Source organism: Silene latifolia, chromosome 9 (assembly GCF_048544455.1).
Source record: "Silene latifolia isolate original U9 population chromosome 9, ASM4854445v1, whole genome shotgun sequence".
In the NCBI taxonomy this organism is placed as follows: domain Eukaryota; kingdom Viridiplantae; phylum Streptophyta; class Magnoliopsida; order Caryophyllales; family Caryophyllaceae; genus Silene; species Silene latifolia.
Genome location: NC_133534.1, coordinates 202542893 through 202563581, shown reverse-complemented (window position 1 = coordinate 202563581; position 20689 = coordinate 202542893). Strand labels below are relative to the sequence as shown.

The window sequence follows — 20689 nt, the reverse complement described above, 5'->3', positions numbered from 1 at the left end:
TGTCGAGTAAGGGTGTTTTGAGTTACGAAATAGTTTTCTGTCTGTAGGGTACTCGATCGAGTAGCCTTGGTACTCGATCGAGTAAGTGGCGCTCGATCGAGTACGATAGTTACTCGATCGAGTAAGTGGTTTTACGGGTAATATTTGACGGGTTTTGTTAACAATGCGGGAATGGTATATAAGCCTTTCGTCACTTTTCTCAAAACACTTTTACAACCTAAAAACTTTCAAGAGAATATTTGGAGTTACGCCTCGCCGCATTATTAGCAAATCCCGGAGCTATAAGTGTCGGTTTCCTTTGTTCTTTATACCGTTGTGATCTTTGCGTCAAGGGTAATTTCTACATATAATTTTTAGAACGATTCCTTGAGTTTGTTTAAAACCCTAATTGAGTAATTTGGGGGTTTTGGGGAGTATTGTTGATGTTAGATTGTGATTGTATGATTGTATGTTTATAGGAGATGATTTCGTTGAAGAATGATAATGATTAGCTGATTGTGACGATCTTGGTGATTGTTATTCCAGGTAGGGTTTCCCTACTCAGTATTAGTCACATAATGTGGATTGGTGTTTTGATTGTGATTGTTGTAAAGTATCATATTCATATTGTGACGGTTGTTGGATTTGGTTGTTGTTGATTGTTGTGATTGTATCTGTCTGTGTTCTTCGGCATGCGTCCCTGGCTGAGTGGAGTCACTTGCGAGAGTGGCTTCACGCCCATTATTCGCCTTATGTGAAACCCGCCACAGAAGGGATGTACACATTAATGGATTTGGGTTTATCGCTCGATGGAGATGAGCGGGCTTAGGTGGGAACGGCTGCGGTCCCCCACTGGCGGTGAGGAGTAACCTGTTGCGATGGGTGCTCTGGCAGGGCTACACACTTTAGTGTGTAGTTAGTATTGAGGAGTTGATGATGGAGTTCGGGTTGGTGTGACGATTGAGCTGTTTGATTCTTGTCTTATTGTGATTGTATTGTGTGGTTAGTACTGACCCCGTTTAAATGTTTTAAAAACTGTGGTGATCCATTCGGGGATGGTGAGTAGTTATTGAGCAGGTATGTTATGATGCGTGTGGGATAGCTGGGATGAGTCATCAAGTGGCAGTTAGAAGTCTTTCGCTGTGTCTAACGATGTTTTATAGTTTTGACAGTTTTATCAGTAGACCGTCTGAGAACCTTGTATTTCTTTTTAACAGTTTTGGTATTAGCATGTAATCACGTTAAACATTATTTACTTTTAAGTATGTTTCGTTTTTGTCTTATGATTATCACTGCCTCGGGTAACCGAGATGGTAGCACTTTCATGCCTTAAGTGGTCCTGGTAAGGCACTTGGAGTATGAGGGTGTTACAGCTGCGGTCTGGCATCGGCAGGGGTTGGTTACCTATTGCGATGGGAACCAGGATACTCGTTGCGATGAGAGCCAGTGGCGTCTGCACTGCGGTTCGGACACAAGTTACTATGGTGTACAGGGTTGACAGAGTTGGATTAGTTTGTTGTATGGAATTAAATGTGGATGTTCTATACTTATGATTAGTTGTATAACTATTACTGGCCTTTGTATGTTTCAAAATTGTGGTGAACCATTTGATATTTCCGTCAAATGGGGAGCAGTGAGTCTAGCAGGTGTTGATGATTGAGCTTATGTGCGGGATTGGATGAGACGCCTGAGGAGTTATTGTATTCGTAGTTTCCGCTGGGTTATTAGACATTTATCACATTTTGATTTATGAGTTGCATTTTTGGATTAGAAATTGTAATCACATTATCATTACTTTACTTTAATAAATGATTCTTTATGGTCTATTTGATATGTACTACCTCGGGCAATCGAGATGGTAACACGCTTATTTACTAAGGAAAGCCTCGCTAAAGGCTCTTTAGTAAATGGGGATGTTACGGTTTGGTAATAAGGTTGGGCGAGGCATACATTGGTGTAGTAAACTGTTTGTGTCCCAACAAAAAAGTTGTGGAGGACTTGGTATTAGGAATTCTCTTAGCCTTAACCAAGCGCTTCTTGAAAAGCAAGCTCGGAGAATTATATCTTCTGTTAAAAACGTTAATCTAGAAAATTCTTGTATCATTAACTAAGTGAAGTATACAAAGAAGAGTAAAGAGAAGTCTAAAATAATCTAGGAAATAACTATGAGCATATAGCATTGAGATTAATCTAGAAAGTTCATGTTGTATTATTGCTAGGAATAATCTAGTATAATCCTCCAAGTTAGGACTAGTATAAATTGCCATGAAGGCCTCATTTAGAGAGTGTAGCCATGGCTCCAAATATGGAGCCAATAGGTCTCACCAATACCGTCTCCCCCAAATATCATGTAATATAAACACATTCAACATATAAATAAAATCATCCATGTTGAGCATATCGAGCTCACAATACTTCCGCCGCCAAAATTCCAACATGGTATCAGAGCCCATGGTTGTCAAATCTGGGCGATGATATTACGATCCTACCTCCTCCGTTCCATAAAAAAATTCAAAATAAAAAAAAAAACATATTTGCTTCCTACACTTGTTTTAAAAAAAATATTCTCTCCTATTGACTGTTTTCTTCCCTATTTCCTTAAACGGATTATTCAGGTTTTCTTCCCCTTTCTTATTTTAGAAATTTTTTACTCTTATTTTATTCATTCATTTCTCATATCACCAAACCCCACCTATCTTTTACTCTTATTTTATTCATCCTCTCTCTTATCACCATACCCCACATAACTCACAATTCTTTATTTAATTCCCAATTATTCATTCCTCTCTTCAATCCACAAATCTCACCATCTTTCTTTATTCATTCTTTAACTCCCTCCTTAATTCTTGTGCCCCAAAACAAAGGGAAGAAAACACCGAATTGGAGGGAGTATTACTCTTCCCACAAAGAAAAGGGGCAAAAACGTCCGAGTGAAATTGTTGACGGACATGAGCCGGAACATTTCATTCAAAAATAGGGTAGCAAAAACAAAAATGCTAACCCGAAATCCGGGCAGTAAAAAAAAAAGAGAGAAAACTGACCCGACAAGGGTAAACAAAAAAAAGGGTTACCACGAAATTCGGATAGCAAAAGAGCTAATCCGAGGAGGGTAACACATGAGGCTAACCCGAAATTAAACAAGGGAGGGTAGCACACGAGGCTAACCCAAAAATAAACAAGGGAGGGTAGCACATGGGGCTAACCCGAAATCAAACAAGGATGACAAAAAAAACTGTCAACCCGAAAGAATCATGGGGCGATACAATGAAACCCCGAAAACAACATGGGCACAAGACCCGACAAACAAAAGGGCAACGAACCCGACAAATACAGGTAAGCAACAATAAGGGAAGAGTATGTTAAACACAATCAAGAACCAGAAATCATCAAGGAGCACCACATGAAGACCAAGAAATGAAGACAAGCAAAGACAGAGAGGACCAATATCAAAGGTTAGAAGGTGCAAAATCTCAAGTTTCTCGGAAGATAAAAATTCAAGCTTACGGAGGAGCAACATCAAATTAAACTAAATTCACAAAGAAGATTCAAGTACAAAGAATTCAAGACAATCGAAGATGTAAAGGGGAACGATCTCAAACAAGATTCAAATACAAGAGCACAAGAATTTCCAGATTAAGGGGGAGTGTTAAAAACGTTAATCTAGAAAATTCTTGTATCATTAACTAAGTGAAGTATACAAAGAAGAGTAAAGAGAAGTCTAGAATAATCTAGGAAATAACTATGAGCATATAGCATTGAGATTAATCTAGAAAGTTCATGTTGTATTATTGCTAAGAATAATCTAGTATAATCCTCCAAGTTAGGACTAGTATAAATTGCCATGAAGGCCTCATTTAGAGAGTGTAGCCATGGCTTCAAATATGGAGCTAATAGGTCTCACCAATACCGTCTTCCCCAAATATCATGTAATATAAACACATTCAACATATAAATAAAATCATCCATGTTGAGCATATCGAGCTCACAATACTTCCGCTGCCAAAATTCCAACATCTTCCCCCAATTCACTCATCTCACAAGTTCTAGGCCCGAAGTACAATTTCTCGAATGCTCTAATCAACAACATTTGGCATCTATATGTCTCTGGCTCTTCGTAGGGAGGTAACGACCTGTGTTGAGGTTGGTCTCTCATTGCTCCTCATTTAGCATGCAATTTTGGTTGTAACTCTAGTCTTGACATGTGGTCTTCTAGATGGGTTGATGGGTTGATGGTTTTTCACCAAGCCTAAACATGAAAATTTAATGGTTAGCGAACCTTCTTTGAGCAATTTGGAAATCGGAAATTTTATTACTCCTCATAAGGTCTGGAATTATCACATGGTTTGGCTACTCTAATCCCTTGAGGCGATGGACTTGATACTTGTTACTGGAAGGAAATCAGGGGTGGGATTTATAGTGTTAAAACTGGGCATAGATTGGCTGCCCGGGCTTTTTTTTTTATAAGAAAGGGACTCACAATGACAAGACGAGATTGTTTGAAGGAGAGAAGGTATTTACTAGGAAAAAATTGTGGCAATTACCAGGACTTAAGAAGTAGAGAATAATTATATGGAAAATTATTACTGATTCTCTACAGATGGGAACTACTCGAGTGCTTTCTGTTAAGACTCTAATGTTATGGAGTTTATTGATCACTTGTTTAGAGATTGTTTTTTTTCTAATAGACTTTGAAAGCCTCTCACTTGGGTATTAATTGTCATAGCTATGGAAACATCAGCGTCAAGCAATGGGTTATTAATTCGATAAATTTTCTAAGTTGGATAAAAAAATAGCTTCGCTATGTTCTCTTTTTTTTAAGCATTGTCTCCGCGATATGGATGGCAAGAAATAAGATTAGAATAGGATTTGACAATGCTTAAATTTGATTGGGATGATGAAAATTGTCAATTTGATTGGGATGATGAAAATTTATGAAACCGAGCTGTCTGTTTCCTGGGAAGCTAATAATATTGATCTTAGATCTAGGATGGATAAATTGAAGAATGGAGTTGGGTGTTTTAAGGATGAACATGGTTTAAAGGCTATTTTATTGACCTTATTGGTAATTCGAATAATTGCTTTAAACGCTTTACTTCTTTGGATGCTCCATGGAAGTCGGACCTTAAAATTGGTATAGGATGGACCGCCTCGAGTCAGGACGATATATCTTCGTTATCTTCATATGTGTTCACTGGGAATGTCTTCTAATTCAAGACTTGTTCGGAATCTGCGGAATAAGCGGAGGCTATTGGCATTAGGTGATGAATTAGGCTATGAGGAATGGTATTCATCACTTGGTTATTTTTTCAGACCATCTTCAAGTCATCTTACAGATTTTTGGGATCGTTTACTAATATTTTTGATATTAGTCAAGCTTTTCATTGTTTAAGTTTTAAAATTGTAGGTTTGATTATTATCTTTCCAATTGTCAATAAAAAAAGGCCAGATATTGTAATTTGCTACTCCTTCTCGAGTTATTTGGTTACATTTAATTTTGGCACAAAGACTAAGGATTGAGACAAAGGGACCATTTGAGAGTGTTATTACAAGTGACAAGTGTGGACAATAAGCTATGTAAATGATCAGATTACCCTTTAAAACCCCTCCTAAAATAGAAATATAGACAAATGACTAAGATATCAGAAAATGGAATAGGTAAAAATGACCAAGACGAACGAGTATTTCACATTGACCACAAGAATTTACAAGAATAGTAAAGAAAGAGCATAAAAATGTTTCATTGCACATTAATCATCGAGGGAATACTTTTGTCAAACAAAAAGTGAAATGTACAATTCAATGTGTTGTGGTTACACTCGTCTTTCGCTGTTCTATGATTACATCGGTTAAGCAAATGCAAGTTCACATACACTATGGACACACCTAATAATAATATCTTGATTATACCAACAAAATTCTTTACCCTAAACTCATTAACAGACTCCAGTCACAGCCATAGCAATTCCTAGGGACCTACACTGCTGAAATTAGCTTCTCAGGTCCACAAACTCGCCGGTTATCCTGCATTGTCAGTTTAAGATACTTGACATTAGTGCAAATCGGGCAACTACCAAGCATCCTCCGACACTAAAAACGAAATTTTTCAATGCCTCAAAGGTCCGGCCCCATAGGAGGTATGGGCTACTAGGCCAGAGATCATATGTACAAAGTCCAACGTTTGTTTCCAGATTACCATCAAACAATAATTTGCATCGAGAATTGTATCAACGGACTGCTAAATTAACAAGGCAAGGCCTCTGATACTATAAAAGATCTTCATCTGGTAATTTGTTTCTCAGGGTCATAATCACTGTGCACAAAAGGGATAAGACTAGAAGTAGTCCTGTCTCCACTCCTAATTAACTTACTCCATTTACCTTGAAAAAGAAACTCTGATCGTTCTTTGAGTGATTAATGGTGAAAGTTGATCATCAAAATCCAAAGAGGACAGTATAAATGAGATGTATACAGTAGATGTTGTACCTGTTATAGGTCAAGAAAGCCTCGCCAATTGTGCCAGCAACCTTATTCCGTACCTTCTTTACACATATCTGCAGGAAGAAAGAACAGTGAGTAAAGAGTATTGATCAAAGAAAAGACGGGGGAACGCAGGCAGAATTCATTGCCTGAACTCTATCAATTGGACCAGCTTCAGGATCCCTATTACGGTGAACCACAATCCCGTTGTCACATTTGTTAATAAAGTGTGCACTTCCACTGATGTCATAAAGATTGGGAGCAGCTCCACTCCAATTCTGCAGCTGTAAATCACAAAGAAATCACAAGATAGTTGTATAGATAAGTTCGAAAGTGATTTCTCTTTACTCACCTGTTTTGGATGAGCTACAAACCAAACATGGCAAGAGTAATGTTGAGCAAATCGCTTGACCATCGTGAGCATTTGACTTACATATTCAGTCTCTGTCCTGTTAGATATGTTACCATAAAAAACTATTATTTCCACACACACGATATAACCGCCCAGTTACTCGGGCTCATATACGAGAGTCAGATACATGTGATTCCAAGAGTCCAACTCGTCGTGACTAATTTTTATACACAGGGACTTAGTCCAATGAGGATACCTCATATCTCAGTAAAAAGATAGATCGTCAGAACAAAATATAAAAAATAAGAAAATATTTAGATTTCTTAAACCGAATTAAAAAAAAAATTAGTGAGAGGTTTAAAACAGTACAAAATCATATGATATGACCCATCACTCATATCATAGTCCATAACCCACCTATACTTTAAATACTTAGATACAAGTTGAGATCGGGATTTCTCCATTTCCTTTGGAGCATACAGGAATAGTAAAAAACTACAAAATAGCTGGTTAAGCTTGCTACCTATTCTTTTACTAATGGAGCAGCAGCAGCACGATGATGCATTTCTCAATGCTTATGGTCATTTGGAAATAATTTTCATGTGATCAAACGTAGTGGTAAGGTTGTGTCAGTCCTGACTAGGAGTGAGCAAAACTAAGTATGCGATATGGCTTGTAAAACCGTATCATCTATAAGATTTTAAAATTCATAAAAATTGGTACACAACTTTGATACGGAATACAGTTTTCAGATATACGGGTTATTTTGTATCATTCCTGTTATAAACCGTATATACGATTTTCATTTTCCACATACACAAAATAAAAACATAATACGTCCAGTCGCCATAGAAAACCTAAAAATGATGATAAAATTCTTAATATGCACTGGTATAAAAAAAGTTCGAGAATCACAAATTCAAAGTAAATACCAAGCATCGTAAAATATAATTATTCCAATAAATGAGCAAGTGATCAAATTTTCAAATGTTACAACAATCCAATGTCTGAAATGACGCTGCCACCAGCAAGATGAGGGAGTATTCTTTTTTTTCCCCTTATGTAACTAGTTGTTATTGTTGGATAACACATCATATTGAGGAGTTGGCGCCTGTGATGCTCGGACTCTTCACCTGACCTTGAGGATCCGGTGGACAGGATCCGGACATGGATCCTTGACGGATCCTTCTATGAGAAATCGGTGTGAGAGTGTTGTTTTTAACCTCTGTTTTGTACAGCAGCCCTATATCAAGAGTGATCTTGACATGAATTTTAATGCTCTAATAAAGTCTTCATTCATGTTAAAACATGAAAAAACTACTTTTCCTTTCTTTTCTTTGACTTTTTTAACTAATAATCAATTTATTTTCAAAAAAATAAAACATTAGCCGAGTCCAAATTCAAATTAGGATCCTCGTATCCGAGTCCTTGTTTTTGAGATTTCAAGGATCGGACCCTCGGATCCGTGTCCGTGTCGGATCCTCGTATCCGAGTCCGAGCATCACAGGTTGGCGCTACTGCAAGTAAGGAAACTTTTGGTGGGGGGGGTCGGTCGGTCGGTCCCAAGGAATGGTAAGGGTATCAAAAATAATAAAACCCTTTGTTGAGGCTTGTTTACCCCATTTTCCCATTCTCTTTCTCCCTCCCCATACCCCCAAAAATAATGATTTGGTGGGCTTGGCTGTTGTGGGTGGTAAGGTGGGTGGGGTGGGGTGGGGGACACAAATTACAGCTGCGGTGGCGGAGGTGAGGGAAAGGAGGTAGAAAGCGGCGGCGAAGGAAAGGGAATTCGGGAAAGGGAGGAGAAGGGAAAGGAGGAAGAGGAGGCAGGTTAGGGAAGAGGTTAGGGGAAGGTAAGGGTGGGTTGGGAAGAGTGGGGAGGATAGGGTTGAGGATAGGAGGTGGTAGAGGAAGGAGATTAGGAGGGAAAGGGAGGTTAGGTTTAAGGGGAGGCGACCCCACCACCCATCTGCCGGCACCAGCTAAACCACTTACCATTGCCGGCTTCCCTTACCTCTTCCCCGTCATGCCGACGTCCTCTCGCCGATGACGCTCATCCACACTGTAGCCCCATCCTCGTCCCTAACATGAACGACCACTGCTAACTGTCAACCCCACCTCCCACCACCTGCCTGCCGACAACACACCCAACATCGCGGCTCCTTACCTCTGCCATGTCAACCACTGTCGCTGCCACCTCTTTTATTGCCTGCTCAAGAGAGCCTTTATAGTGCTTGAGTGGGAATGTAGAGGGATTGATTGCTTGATAGCAGTATAAGTTGCCCAACCTAAAGGCAACACCCGGATGCCCGGTAGTGAATCAGTCTGGAATAGTCATTTGGTAGGACTTAGACAGCCTTTTTCACATAAATAGGCATCCCTTGACACGAGGGAGGAGTTCGGTCTTGAGACTCCAAGGCCAAGCCGAAGACATTTATCTACACCCAAGCCTCACGTTTGCAAACCCCAAGCCACACTACCAAAACCGCCAGCCCCACCCTTAAAACATATGTTAATCCGACACTTCCCTTAATCACTTAATCGGCCTATCGTGTCCTACACATGACATGTTTTACACCTCCGATACACCAATTTCGACACCAACACTTCACTAATGTCACCTAATTTGGTTTCAATGGTTTCAAAGAAGAGATAGATGAGAAAGAAAAAGTAAAAGGAGAATATATACTAATAAATAATAATAGCCCAAAGAGGCTTTCTAAACTTTCTAACAACTAGCATTTACTTATTCAACTCCCTTTTAATTTCTTCTTTAGTTTCACCTGAGGAAGTTTTCATTTCTTAAATAACACATAGAAAGAGATCACAATAATTTATAGGGTTCACATTTTGAAGAAACAAAATGAAAAGTTCTTACAAATTTATGAGACATGTAGTATCCGTGTCTAGAAAATTGGTCACACACTTATTTGACCGAGTTCCTATATTGCCAACTTTTCAAATTCCTTGTCAGACACTCTCATACGTGCCATGCCAGACACTTCTCTGCCGAGTCGGGGTAACATAGCTTAAAAAAACCCTTCCCACTTCAATAACATCAGATCTTATGTTATTGGGGTGAGGGAGGGGGTCTTAAGGGTGGGGCACGCGGTTTGGTGGTGTGGTTTGGGATTCAACGAGATTGTAGCAGCCGTGGAGATGACGGTGTCTGACTGTCGGCTACAAGACAAGGGAGCCGCCGGAGGTGGTTGTGAGTGATGGTTATTGAGATGTTAACAATTATCATTCTTTTTTTTTTGTTCATATCATAACAACTTGCCAAATCAAAGGGCATTCTTTCCCTTACCCCTTCTATCGCTTTCCCCTAACTCCATTCCCTTACCCTTTCTCGAACCAAGCGTCCCCGAAGTGTAAGATTTTTATTCTCTTTCTTTCAAAAACCGTACCACATACCGTATACTCAGTTTCAAAATTTGCCAATACGGAAATCTTGAGATTTAGAACAATTCGTATCGTATAAACGAAAATTCATGGAATTTAAACAATATACATATCACCTTCGTATTATAAAACCATATCGTATATTTTTGCTCACCCAAGTCCGACCACCCTTATACCTCACCTTAGGTTGGAGACCCTTAACACATTGGGGTAGTATTGTTGATTCAAACTAGAATCACGCATATCACAAGAGCCTATATTTGTTTCATTTAGCATATAAAAAGACATCCTAATTTAAAGAAGGCATGCCACCCATCAGCAGCTGATTGTAGAGATTATGTTTGCAAGTTCCGGAACCCATCAGATTTGGTGCTATACTCTATAGAAAGTTCGAGAAGTAGCAGATTAATTTAGCTTTGTCTTCCTACCCTAATCAGATAACCTCTCCCGTAAATCTAAACTCATCGAGCAAACTACAAGGAGGTAGATTCATGTTGAAATGTTGCACAAAAAATGAATAATATCAGATTTTAACACAAGTAAGATTCTCACATGCTCTTATTTCGTTGATGGTCAAGTTCATTGTATGGATCAATCACAAGGCCACGGACACCATATCTCAAAACTGCAGCTTTGGCACGCTCAAGAACCCATTTGATGCTGGGAAGGCTATCATTCTCACACCTGGAAAGTAGAAAACGGGTCAAATACAAGCAGACAGTTCTGAGGCCTCCATAAGAAATATACGAAGGATACTATACACAGACTTTAACAAGGAATATAATCTCGTCAGGAGCTTGTGATTAGTATCACACTGACAAATAGTTTAAATCAGCTTAGAAAATAGAACAAGTGAAGATCCAAATAAGAAAATGGTCTGTATTCAATTTTGCAAGTCCTTTTTCCCAATTTTGACATGTGATCCAAACTTATAAGATGATGAGCTCAGACAACCGTACACTACATTACTGTCGTTTTGCGCTTCTTGATTGAGACTCCTTTAGAGCAGCAAGCTCCTGGCATCTTCAACTTTTACTCACTATAAAGTATAAACACTAATTATTATCAAGTACTCCCTCCAATTCTATATATTCTTCCCCTTTCCTTTTGCCACAAGAAATAAGAAATTAAATTTGGACCACACAAAACACACTACCCCACATACCATTGAATATGGACCACACAAATCAACCCAAAAAAGGAAATAGGGAAGAAAACCCGAATAACCGAATACGGAAATAGGGAAGAATATATAGAATAGGAGGGAGTATTATATTATTTCATAGCAATGGAGCCAAAGACACACTATTATTTAGTTCTGGATATGAGGGAATAAAGAAAAACCCTTCAATTAATTGGTTGCACTTCTACTTATTGTGCAGTTAGTCATTTGAAGCATTTTCTATTATTGGTCATCCAGATATGTCTCTCTATGTTTTTAATAGGGGAATAAGGCTGCATACATGGGCCATTACTACCATACTGTTTGCTGAATCCCTCAAAGCATTGATGTAGTGATGTTGCTGTTGTATAATCAGTATTCATTCCAATGGTACGACTCGAACATTGCTAATACAGGAAAACGGGGAACGATATATAGGGAGAAAGAGAATTAATCCTAACTCTTCTTAATCATGCTTCAACAAGGCTAACTCATTTGCAATTAGTTGGATATTTAAATTGATTGAGACTTAGAAGTTGTGAAGACAAATGACCTATGTCACTCGTACTCGGATACAGGTGTTGGACAAGGCTATGTATCAAAGTGTCAAACTCACCTTCACTAAAATTTAGAGACACAAGGACTCTTTTCTAACACGGGGACACGGGTACGAGGATACAATCTTTAAAACACAAATGTGATAAAATATAAGAAATAGTGAGATTACTTAAAAATAAAATGAAAAATCGTAACATCCTACTATATACTTTATATACCATACTCTTGCTCTACTTTTGTCATGCATTTTTTTCTCTCTCCACCAACTCGGGCATGGCCATAAAATTGAAGAGAAAAGTGGCATAGCAGTGACGCGCAAAATTATTTGTATTCCTTTCCCAGAAAACCTCCTCAACCACGTACCTTTTTTTTTTGCGATTTTCAAGAGAAAACTTTGCAACCGAGTCTCATTTTTGGACTTAAAGAGAGCTTAGATATAAATGAACTACTAAATGAAGTAAAAGCTAAGGATGGCAACACAAAGGAAATGCATAACAAAAGAATAATGTTAGGTGTTTAGGTTAGTGCCTCCGCGAATCTCGCAGCTAGGTGGCCTGAAGCACTCTTTTTCACTTAAGAGTAACAATATTTAATCAACACCGGCCATCAGGCTAACAACTGCTGTGTATGCTTAATGACATTTTTAAGCATCACTATTAGAAAGCACCAGTTAGCCCACTAAATTATAAGACCAATCGATCCAACCTATAGATAGAGACAGCATACCGTATGAGATGAAATGTATTGTCCAGCCATTCTTTTCCTTGCTCCAGCTCCTCTACCGTCATTCGTTCAGCAGTTTCACCATAACTGCATTTAGAAAGCAAGAAAGACAGGTGAAAAAAGGAATGCAAAAAAAAAAAAGGCTATGTGTGGCCATCAAATAAATGTAACAAATACTTATATGTACTTGTAAGAGGCAAATCAAACATGATCCCTGCCTAAACTATTATCTCAACTGAGTCAAGCAGTGAAGGTCTCATTACTTCACATTAGTCTCCTCTAAGTTATTTGAACACAATTTTAGACATCATTCATATGATATACTTACATATTTTAGACATAAAAAAGCTATGTAAAAAGTATTATCCAAATTACCCAATCAAAAAATAGAGATCTCTATAATAAACGACATCATTCATGTAAAAAGTATTAGGGAAAAATGCCGGCCATGTTCACCCTCAGCAGTAAAGTAGCAAACCAAGCACTGGCCTTAAATTTGAGTAGTATTTGACATAAATTTTACTGCCATAAAGGAATCCAGGGATAACCATTATGATCCTAATCACTCTGAAAGAAGGCTCTCAGGGTACCATCACTGCCATAGCCTAAAACTCAATACTAGAGAAATATTGCATTATTTAGTCTTCATAAGTACTGAGCGTACCCAAAAGGATTCAAACCAATTCCTTCATTTTGAGGATCTCAGACATCTTGGAGAAGTTCCTAGGTGGGACAAGAGCATGGATGCAAACAATTACCAACAAAAAGCAATGTCTAGACAATGAGGCAATGAGCACAACTAGAAGGTTCCTTCAAATATGGAAGTTCCATTATAATACTGTCTTAAAGCTCAAATCACAACTTCATCAAGAAAATATAATGAAAGGTTAGCTCAGGATTATTTTAGATTACGTTGTGCGCAATAAACTACATCAAGTGACTTCAATTTATGTGAACCACTAGATCGTAAGACAGACCTCATCTAGTAAGATGCTACCATAAAATACGACCGGTACCACCTCGGTGTCCTTTTATGAATATTCTCATTTACTTATCAAATAAAACGATGCTTCCCCAAAATATGACTGAATATATCAACAGTGATCATATAACCGCAATGACTATAAAACATACAAAGTTTCCCTCTGAAGTTATGTTTAATCAAACACTCTCTATATGTAACTCGACAAGATTTCCATTTAATGCATAGACGGACTTCGTGATATTCACAAGCCATGTTACTTCAACTCTTCTATTTAGAGCCATACCCGTGTCCGACACGACACGACATGGATATGGAATCCGCACCCGACACTCAATCTGACACTTCCCTTGGAAGAGCTGAAAAAATAGGCTTAGATTATAAAAATAGAGACAAAGAGTGTTCATGAAGCATCTAGTATAATATTTAATTGTTTTAAGCCTCAGATGTCAAATTACTCTACATTTTACTTTCGAAAACTCTAAATATTTCAAGTTTCTAGTGTATTTTCGCTTTGAGGCGTGTCCCCGCACCCGTATCCTTATTTTAGGACAAGGTCCCTGTGTCTAAAAAATTTAGCCATGACGAGTCCATCACTTGGATCCACACCCGTGTCACTGTGTCAGACACTCATACCCGAGTCTGATTAACATAGTTCACAAGCATGCTCAAGCAATGCTTTATAGTTTATACTTCACACTGGCCATGAGCCGTAGGCATACTGAGTTTCACGACTCGTCAGTTATATATACCTTTGTCCATCATAAGGCAACATTGGACCATTATAACCCTAAAAGAATAATTTCCCCAACACATCTTTCGTTTTCCTGTGTCATGAGGCAACTATCTGCTCGTTCTTGTACAAGGTTGAAAGGAACAAAACTTCTACTAAAAATGAGAACAAGGGCTGAGTATCGAGGAAATCTTTTTAATAATGTCGAACGGCGAGTCAGTTTCTTAGTCAGGCTTCGAGTGTTGCTTGTCGAACAAGGGTACGACAGGTAATGTGAACAGTCAAAACTAACATTAGGCTTTGTTAGGAAAAGGCTGGTGAATCATAAAAAACAAAAGCAAATGTTCATAGCTCATCCTTTACTAAATTTTCATATTCTGATAAATTTCTATAGTTATCAAAATAAAACTCAAAATAAAAATTGAAGTTTAAAGAATGTTGTGAATGGACAGTAGTGTTTTAAAGAATCATAGCAATGTTCATCAACTCATCAATACCATTAATATATTTTATTTTTGGCCTCACTTTACAAACCATGTTCATTGAGCATCTTTACAAATATACAAAACTTCATGTTTATGGAAAATTCTTACAAGTAGGTTTTGCAAACTGAATCAGCATAAAGTCAAAGATGTGCTTATCGCACAAAACAGGATGAGAAAGGATTATTTGTAGAAGTTATGAAGACAGTTAAACTGTCTATTTAGTAAGAGACAGCAAATCTAATTGCAATGTTTGTGAGAGTCAAAAATCATGTTTGAAACTTCAAAAAGATGTACAGTTGAAGCCCATGTGCTCAGCACTTGCCATCTTTTGATATACACTGTTTTTTTTCTCTAGCTGTCATTTTGTACGTCGATAGTGACTGCTGACACTTAATAGTATAGGTCAGGGGCTTATAGACCTTTTTATCAGGTTAGTCAAAAACAAAGCACAATTTACTAAGTAAATTTTAGGTGTGGGGCCAAGACCTCAAGCGACTCTGCAACAAACAAAGGAAACAGCCACAGCCGCTGTCCTTTCCATATAGTTTAAAAGAGAGTAAGATGCCCATCCCTTTTAGGAAAGTTTTATAGCCAAGTTACAATCAATAAAATATTAAAAAAAATAGGGAAAATTAAGGTATTAAAATTTAAAATAGAATGGAACACCAGATAAACTAGCTGAATCATACCGGACATTAAAAAATGGTTTCTTCAGATGCTTCTCCATCAATTTTCTTGCATGCTCACGAACCTGTATGAAAACTTGGCCATTATTAGAATAGTATTAGCACAATGATGAGAGTAGCATGTGTCAAACTACCTACATAATAAAAACTATATAAATAAATGCAAAATATTTTTTAAAATACAATGGGCCTTTCCATGTGTGAAAATTTATAAAAACAAGACAACAACTAAAAAGAGGAACAAGGGACATCTTGTCTCATAGACTCATACTGTTGCTAATTTGCTATATAAGCTATCACCGATGAAATTATATCTATATCAAAGACATACATACTAGATCTGAATAAGAGAACAAGCAACAAGAAAAAACAATAAGAAAATGTAATGCAAAATATTGAAACATATAGCAAGGGAAATATCAAATGAAATTGGAAAAGTTATAAAATCAAATAAAATAAGAAAAAATGAAGCCAAGCTGCATCATTGACATAGATCAACTCACTTCAACTATTTTACTCCCGCGTAATAAAAAAATTACTCCTACTTTTCTAATACCCTCGCATACCCGTGTTCAACACTCGACACTCGCACATGGGTCATGGGTACAACATTCACACACCTCATTTTAAGCCATACAGCGATGCATCAGCATTTATTTGCTAATATTTTCCAAAGAGAATTATTACTTGTTACATAACAAAGATTATCTCATAGACATACCTTGTTTTCCATGGAGCAAAGCGCAAACTTCCAGCCAACACTTTCATTTAGATTGCACACCAAAGCATCAATCCACTCACTTTTTCCAGAATTGGGAATACCAGTAACTATGGTCAACTCTCCAGGTACAACCTATCATAACCGAAATCATAATAATCATGGGTTTATAATTTATTAAGAGATCCACAAATACATTAAAATTATCATGAGGTATAATCAGAATATATCACTGACTGAACTTGTAAAAGGTGAAGCTAAATAAAGCAGTGACTGGCATAGAATTCAAACAGGGGGACAAGCTTCATATAATTAAATCTCCGCCCCCAGCTAGGGACCGGACCAAGCTTGGCTCCAAGGTCAAAATAGAAGTAAGATCAAATTACTATTTCTCCTCAGTCCTCATTGTAGTATCGACTGCCTACAGTTTCTTTCTTCAATAGTCAAAACTAAATAATTTGATGAACAGAACAGAATATAGCACAATCATGTACAGCAGAGAACCATACAAACTGGTTTTCTGTCAAGCTATCAAGTCGAAGTTTAAGTCTAACACAATAAGCAAGCGTTGGGGATAAAAACTTTTAACACAGATAAATAAGATAAATAATATCTACTGATGATACCCTTCATCCGAATTACACCACATGAAGTTGAAAGAAGACATATTTCAAACATCAGGAGTAAAATAATTCAATCGCCTTTTCTACCAGCACAGTCATCTTCGAGCTTATTTGGGTGACCCCAACTCTTCTAAAGCAATCACATCAACATTGGGAAAATCTACAAAGGCTTGTCCCATTAATTACAGGGAACCTATGAATTTCGTAAGCTTGAAAGGTTCAAAACAATTAAAAGGGTAAAACCAACTGTCAGCATAAGAATGGCATCCATGTAAGCAATTCCTCCCCATGAAGCCGTGTCTCCAGCTTCTCAAAATAATGCCACAAACATAAATAGGTTCATCTACGGAAATTTAAACAATATATTTACTTCATACCATATATGGCCATCACCCCCATGCTATTTTTTTGTATATGGCCGTCAGCTCTATGACATATTTTTGTGTATGGGGTCACCCGGTTGGTTTCCTTTAACTAATACTCCCTTCTTTCCACTCTTTAAGCCCCATATTCCTTTTTTGTTCTTTTCACTAATTTAGGCATTTAGCCCTATGGCTAAAAAGAGTAGTAATCCTTTTGTGGTGAAATTCTACACATCTCATGCACTATTGTATTTGATAAAAATGTCATTAATTTGTCTCTAAAGTGGCTGAAAATGGCCTATTTTAGAAAATTCAAATGACAGAAATATCCCTATTCACTTTCCTCCTTTTTTACATCCTAAAACTTTGTACCTAAAGCGAATAGGGCAAAATGAGTGAAAGTAAGGGAGTACTATATCTTATTAAACTGAAAGAAAAAAAAAAGGATTCTAAGTTGGATCTCCAAGGTTCATTGCCCGTCATATTTTCACATACAATAATCTGGAAATGCTTTTCAGCTTAACATCACCGTGTCGATGCCCGCAAAAGGTATGAATTAACAAGTTTCTGAGAACATACAATAGTGGAATTAAATATTGCGTTATGCTCTTTCATGGACATGATTTACTCAATCATGGACAAGAATGACCATTATGCCCTTGTCATATCTACACCTCTCTTTTCCAATTTTTACTCATTTCAATTTTCTCTCTTTCCAACATCCTCCATCCACCTCCCAACCACTACTACCCTTACTGGCGATCACCGAGCCACCACCCTTCCCCCACCGTCAACCGCCGCTACTTACACCGTCATCGTCGCCCAAGCGGCGAAGTGTGTGGCTTTAACAACTTCTCCAACAAGCGCACCGTACATACACAAGGCTAATGAGTATGCACAATTATATATTGGGATTTACGACATTCTTTTGCTCAATTATATATTGTCCCCCATGTCATTATTCACCAATCACTAATTATGTAGTTACCCGATTACATAATTCACATGTCCTCAATGGCATGAAAGAATCAAGCTTTGATTCAATTTTACCAACCAATGAAGAAAGTATGCACAATTATATATTGGAATTATCACTAAGGCTAAAATAACTAATAAAGGTACAAATTTTATAAATCAAAATGAAGATAGATTGAAAACTCAGGTTAATCTGATTTATAAACAAGGAAGAATCATCATAGAGTTGACCGGAGACCTCAATATAACCAAGATAAAGCAAGAGGCAATAAGCATAAAAACTACAGGAAATTTAATGCGGGCCTATGCGGCTTAGTCTCTAATAAAAACTCATTAGTCTCTCAAACTTTCATGTGTGGAGGAGGCGAAAGTACTAGGGGTGTTAATGAGCCGAGACAGCTCGCGAGCTACTCGAGATCGGCTCGGTCAAAGCTCGGTCAAAGCTCGGCTCGTACGAGCTCGGCTCGGGCTCGGACTCGGCTCGAGAGCTTAACGAGTCAAGCCGAGCAAAGGCTGGCTCGACTCGAAAAGCTCGCGAGCAGCTCGAATTTGTTTGATTACATAAGATATTACTGATACTTTATAAAAATATTTTATCATAATTATATTTTTGTATCACACATATCAAATGTCACGCTGATTTGCCAAATATTTTTACTTATAACCCTTGAGCCTTGTTATTGAAAATATCGAAAGAAAAAAATAAAAAAATAAACAGTTTTATATAGGCTCGATTTGGGCTCGAGTTTGGCTCGAGCTCGCGTTAAAGCTCGCAAGCTTTATAACGAGCACATTTTTTTCAAGCTCGGGTAAGCTCGAGATCGGCTCGAGCTCGAGTTTTAGTTCTTGAGCACAAGCCGAGCAAGGCCAAGCTCGGGCTCGGCTCGGCTCGTTAGCACCCCTAGGCGAAACAGAGCACGATCGGATCTTTGATTAGTCGGTGATAATGGAGGAGACAAGGGTTGTTTAGAGGAAGAGAATTAGAGAGAGTTTGTTTATTTTGTTTTATAGGGGGGAGGGTAATGTATGGAAAAGTAATGGTAGAAAGTCCATGAAAGAATAATCTTTGTCCATGAAAGAGCAACTACGTAAATATTGGCCAACAGTCAATGTCGCATATTGGCTATTAAGTCAACAATTTTTAAATTTCTGCGCGGATATACAAAGAACTACCAATTATAGTCGATACTAGGTCAATAAGGCTTATATGAAAGATATAAAAATTAAGAGGCAACAAACCATAACATTGCACTCAGTACCGGGTCAATACCCAATCACGAATTGTGACAGATTCGCAATTGCGATTCACCACCACGACTGATGCAACGATTTAATATCATGCTTACATATTCAAACCAGACCTACCGGATTCACTCAAGTAGCCTACAAATCACGAACAGATCACCAATTCCTTAGCGTGTAGTATGCCAAATTCATGTATTAGTTAACCAGATTTAGAAAATTAGTTCACCCGAATTAGCGTTGAATACGCCAAAATTTGTTACTCTGACACTTCAACTTCATTGGCGTATCCGAGATGCATTTTGTGCCGACAACACATGACACGCGTCAGATAACCAATTTCAGACACAGCGCAGACTTCACTAATGTCAACTGATTTAGTTATAGGGTGTCAAAGAAGAGTGAGATAAGAGAAGGAGATTATATACTAATAATACCAAAATGGCTTTTTGTTTTGTTTTTAAATTGGCGTTTAATTATTCACTTTATTTGCTTTTGTTCTTCTGTTTCACCTAGTAATGCTATTTTCTATTTCTTGTAATAACGCATAAAATGAGATTTGAAGCAATAAAATGAAAATTGTAACAAAATATAACTTAAAAGGGTAATTATTTCTTCATCTTCTCTTCAAAATTTATGAGATGGCCATATCCATGTCTACAAAATCGGCCAAACACTCGTTTGACCGAAATCCGTATAACCAAATTTTCAAAATTCTATCTCACTCTTGTACATGTCAAACATGACCATTCGTAGTAACAGGCAAATAGAGAAAATATAGGAATATACAAAGTTTGAGTGGAACCAAACGCCATGCTTAGAGGCTTCAATCCACAAATTATTCATTACAAAGAGAAAGTAAGATGTTTTTATGTTGTCTTGTTCACGAAGAAGATGAAGGAATATTAAAAAATATCCTTTAGATTAGAATTACAATTTTTTGAATATTCCTTATTTTTGGCTAGTATTTTTCATTCTTTTTTAATGTTTTACAGCAGGATTGTAATTTAATGAAAAGCTATTTTTTGTAAAAAATACTCCCTCCTAGGCGTTGTTTTGTTCCTCTTTCTTTTTGACACAAGAATTAAGGGAATGAATTTGGACCACAGAAAACACCCTACCCCACATGGAACTGAATTTGGACGATACAAAGGTTTCCAAATAAGGAAAGAGGGAACAAAACCCGACTAGCATGAAATAGGAAAGAGGGAACAAAACACTAACTAGGAG

The 20689-nt window shown here is 37.6% G+C and overlaps 1 protein-coding gene across 1 annotated transcript in view; it reads right to left on the bottom strand.

Moving 5' to 3' along the window:
* Nucleotides 1-5701: 5701 nt before the first annotated feature.
* LOC141600361 (twinkle homolog protein, chloroplastic/mitochondrial-like) overlaps nt 5702-20689 on the bottom strand; it is a 31300-nt gene continuing 16312 nt past the window's right edge. Inside the window, exons 14-21 of the mRNA XM_074420585.1 lie at nt 16261-16392; nt 15543-15604; nt 12657-12740; nt 10763-10894; nt 6809-6905; nt 6606-6740; nt 6463-6530; nt 5702-6000 (exon numbers count right to left, since the gene is read on the bottom strand). Of these exons, the coding sequence (XP_074276686.1) occupies nt 5967-6000; nt 6463-6530; nt 6606-6740; nt 6809-6905; nt 10763-10894; nt 12657-12740; nt 15543-15604; nt 16261-16392 (744 nt within the window). The 3' untranslated portion in view covers nt 5702-5966. The remainder of the gene's footprint in view (nt 6001-6462; nt 6531-6605; nt 6741-6808; nt 6906-10762; nt 10895-12656; nt 12741-15542; nt 15605-16260; nt 16393-20689) is intronic.